Source organism: Littorina saxatilis, linkage group LG10 (assembly GCF_037325665.1).
Source record: "Littorina saxatilis isolate snail1 linkage group LG10, US_GU_Lsax_2.0, whole genome shotgun sequence".
Classification (NCBI taxonomy): domain Eukaryota; kingdom Metazoa; phylum Mollusca; class Gastropoda; order Littorinimorpha; family Littorinidae; genus Littorina; species Littorina saxatilis.
This window is the reverse complement of record NC_090254.1, coordinates 7,636,043-7,640,354: the sequence shown is the minus strand read 5'-3', so window position 1 is coordinate 7,640,354 and position 4,312 is coordinate 7,636,043. Positions and strand designations below refer to the sequence as shown.

Here is a 4,312-nt window from a genome sequence, read left to right as displayed (position 1 = left end):
ACTGAGAGAGAGACTTGGCCTTTTCGTTAAATTTATCATTGAAACAGAAAAAAGCAAACAAACAAAAACAAACAAACTACCCAGGATCGATAACGAATGCAAAAGAAGCTGTGAATTGATAAACTATACATTAAGCAGATAAGCAGTCGATATTTGGTTTGTGCCCAAGTTTAAATCTTTCTCAACAAGCGTGTACCTTTCCATTCCAGATAAGATTTTAAACTGCCCTTGACCCACCATCATATATAAATGCATATCGGTTCACCTTTTTTCAATGTATACAAATGTACTTATTCTTATCATGTTCATGACACTTCACTGGGAAAAACAAGAACACACCAGAAACAATAAGCTACTAGCTGCCGAGTAAGTTTATGTTTGAAACTTTTATTTTTGTCTTTAAATGTATGTTTCTCCAAGCATGATTAATTCAACCTTTTAATACTTGCTTTGAAGTTTACTTTTATCCGTTTTAAGCTGTTTTCTGATTTTCCGTGCACAGGTTTCCTACTTTGATAAACGAATTTGCAACCGATATACAGATTAAAATGTAATCAAAATTATAAAAAAATAAAGAATAGTTACTTTATTCAGTAAACGTGCTATCATCAACACACCTAAAGGGCTTGGGAGCAAAACATGAACTTATTTTAATCTGAATGTTTTGTTTTGTAAACGACTAGACGCTCTTCAAGTTATAACCATTCTCGTGTTGTTTTCTCTTTCCTTTATTTCATAATGTCCTCCAGCTTGGTGGACTCTTTTTACCAGGTTGTGAGTCCACCCGGAAGAGCTAAAAGCCATGTCCCACCCCCGTGTCACCACAATGGCACGTAAAAGCTAGACCTCAGTCATTCTGCCATAAGTGCTGATGGCTGATAGGATACCACCTAAACATGCATACACTTGTGTATCTCGTCAAAATCCATGGGGGCGTAAAACTCGAATCATATAACCCATACCTTGTCCTTTCTCTCTTTCCTTTTTACATTTAGTCAAGTTTTGACTAAATGTTTTAACGTAGAGGAGGGAATCGAGATGAGGGTCGTGGTGTATGTGTGTCTGTCTTGTCTGTCTGTGTGTGTGTGTCTGTGTGTGTGTGTGTAGAGCGATTCAGACTAAATTACTGGACCGATCTTTATGAAATTTGACATGGGAGTTCCTGGGTATGATATCCTCAGACGTTTTTTTCATTTTTTTTTTATAAATGTCTTTGATGACGTCATATCCGGCTTTTCGTGAAAGTTGAGGCGGCACTGTCACGCCCTCATTTTTCAACCAAATTGGTTGAAATTTTGGTCAAGTAATCTTCCACGAAGGCCGGACTTTGGTATTGCATTTCAGCTTGGTGGCTTAAACATTAATTGATGACTTTGGTCATTAAAAATCTTAAAATTGTAATACAAATTTTTTTATAAAACGATCCAAAATTACATTCATCTTATTCTTCATCATTTTCTGATTCCAAAAACATATAAATATGTTATATTCGGATTAAAAACAAGCTCTGAAAATTAAAATTATAAACATTACGATCAATATTAAATTTCCGAAATCGATTTAAAAACAATTTCATCTTATTCCTTGTCGTTTCCCGATTCCAAAAACATATAGATATGATATGTTTGGGTTAAAAACACGCTCAGAAAGTTAAAACGAAGAGAGGTATGCAGCACAGCGAAACCACTACCGCGCTAAACAGGCTCGTCGGTTTCACTCCGTTTTGCACTAGCGGCGGCCTACGGTCATTGTGAAAAAATGCAGTGCGTTCAGTTTCATTCTGTAAGTTCCACAGCTTGACTAAATGTAGTAATTTCGCCTTACGCAACTTGTTTTCCCTGCATTCGACAGTGCACTTGCCAACAGCATGTCGCAGACCTTCATCACTCTCTGGCTGCTCTTCGTCGTCAACACAACCCCAAGTGAACAGCATGACAGAGCGATTCGTGTCGACAGTCATCCGCTACACAACACTCCATTGAAGGACGCGCCAGTGGTAGTGACTGTCAACCTTCAGCAGTCACTCAACACCATCACTGACCACTTCATCGGACACTCCCTCGGGTTTCCTAACTACGGTGTCCACCTGGCTGCCTACCTTGAGTATTGGATGCTTTTGGACAATTGTCTAACTCACTTATCTGTCTATTTATGTCATTATCAAAAAACAAGAAAGGTGAGTTGTTGCAACGTTTGTTATTGACAAAACAATACACCCACACATTCGTGAGGTATGAATAAAAACACACACACACACACACACACACACACACACACACACACACACACACACACACACACACACACACACACACACACACACACACACACACACACACACACACACACACAACACATATACGTAATGTGACTGCATGTAACGTATTGTTTTGTCAATAAAAAACGTTCCAACAACTTACCTTTCTTGGTTTTTGTTTCTGAATTTTGGAACGTTGGCAGTCTCTTTCTTTTGGATTTATTTATGTCAGTGTGTCTGTCTCTTTTCCCACTCCATTATTTCTGTATTTTTCTGTCCTTTGTTGTCGATTCTACGTCTCTATTTACACCCCCGGTATAGGGGTGTGTATAGGTTTCGGTCGATGTGTTTGTTTGTTTGTTTGTGTGTTTGTGTGTTTGTGTGTTTGTGTGTTTGTGTGTTTGTGTTCGCATATAGATCTCAAGAATGAACGGACCGATCGTCACCAAACTTGGTGAACAGGTTCTATACATTCCTGAGACGGTCCTTACAAAAATTGGGACCAGTCAAACACACGGTTAGGGAGTTATTGGTGGATTAAGATTCTACAAGGACTTATAGAGAAACATATTCATGGTCAAAGGGAAATAACCTTCTCAGTTGGTGGCAGTGAGAATGGGTGCAGTGAGAATGGTTATTTCCCTTTGACCAACGGGGGTGTTTTTCCTACCTCGAAGGAATTTCTTGTTTTACTCGTAGTTATGTTCTATTTTTAAGTTACTTTACTTATCTATTCCTTTGCTTTTTTTTGGTGTTTTTTTTGTTTCTGGGGGCGATGGCTCAAATTCATCTTTATCTTTATCCATCCACTTACTAAAGACTAAGAATCCCTTTTATTCTCACTGTTGCAGATCCAGGAAATTGATAACCATAGCACGTGCATTATCACCAATGTGGGTTCGTATGGCTGGGAATTTTGTGTCCGGACCTCCCTACAAAATGTCGAGAGGTAAAGTGATTCGTGTCAAGCATTTGTTGGCTTTTTAGAAAATAAGATTTGGATGGGGTGTTTGGCTGTTGTTACTTCACAAAGGTTTGCAGTTTTGATATATGTATCGCTCATATCTCAATGATCAAATAAGCGAAGGGCAGTTAGCTCTACAAATGCATACGACATGTGTAATGGAGTAAGCGAGGCTCGTTATACGAAAACAATCTCCTGGCACCTGAGAGAATAACAAGCATTGAAATGAACAAGCGACTTTCATCCTCAAAATATTAGTTAATCATATCTCAATGATTTGAACATCCTGGTGCCTCTCTCTCTCTCTCTCTGCCTCTCTTTCTCTCTCTCTCTCTCTCTCTCTCTCTCTCTCTCTCTCTCTCTCTTTCTCTCTCTCTCTTTCTCTCTCTCTCTCTTTCCCTCTCTCTCTCTCTCTCTCTCTCTCTCTCTCTCTCTCTCTCTGTTTGTCTGTCTGTCTGTCAGTCTGTCTGTCTTTCTCTCTCTCTCTTGTTCGTGTTTTACATGGAATCAGGACTTTACTAGCGGCTTCGAATTTGTCATGTGAATTGGTTCTCTTTTCTTCTTCTTCTGCCTTATAAGCATTTGTTTCTCAAAGCGTGAGGCACGAATAAAAACCCACTTTCCCTTGTTACTGGCCAGAAAAGAAATTATGTTATGATAGTGTAAATAATAATGATAATTACAAGGGTATTTATATGGCGCAAATCCTAACATAATAAATTATGAAAACAATATAAGTAATGATTTCGTATTCACTATATCAGGTCCGTTGTGGGACAAGATGAACCATTTCTTCAAGACTGTTGGTTGGGACCAGATCCATGTGCTGGATGATAACGTGCATGGCAATAACGGCTCCTGGAGTCCAGACAAAGCTCGTGTGCTGGTGCAGTATTCAGCTGCCAGGAACTACTCCATTGCTGGATTTGAGTTGGGAAACGGTGAGATATGAGCATTTATAGCATTTTTACTGATCACATGACAAACCAGCTGTTGTCATTGGTCAACTAGGAACTGTATAATTATATCAATTGATATCGCGCAGGATATGATTTCAGCTTTCTCGACATTGGGACTGATAAATCTGGATA

At 38.9% G+C, this 4,312-nt stretch overlaps 1 protein-coding gene across 1 annotated transcript in view; it reads left to right on the top strand.

Moving 5' to 3' along the window:
• The first annotated feature begins 298 nt into the window (after nucleotides 1-298).
• Nucleotides 299-4,312, top strand: part of LOC138979180 (heparanase-like) — a 9,273-nt gene continuing 5,259 nt past the window's right edge. Inside the window, exons 1-4 of the mRNA XM_070351979.1 lie at nucleotides 299-366; nucleotides 1,852-2,103; nucleotides 3,109-3,206; nucleotides 3,986-4,162. Of these exons, the coding sequence (XP_070208080.1) occupies nucleotides 302-366; nucleotides 1,852-2,103; nucleotides 3,109-3,206; nucleotides 3,986-4,162 (592 nt within the window). The 5' untranslated portion in view covers nucleotides 299-301. The remainder of the gene's footprint in view (nucleotides 367-1,851; nucleotides 2,104-3,108; nucleotides 3,207-3,985; nucleotides 4,163-4,312) is intronic.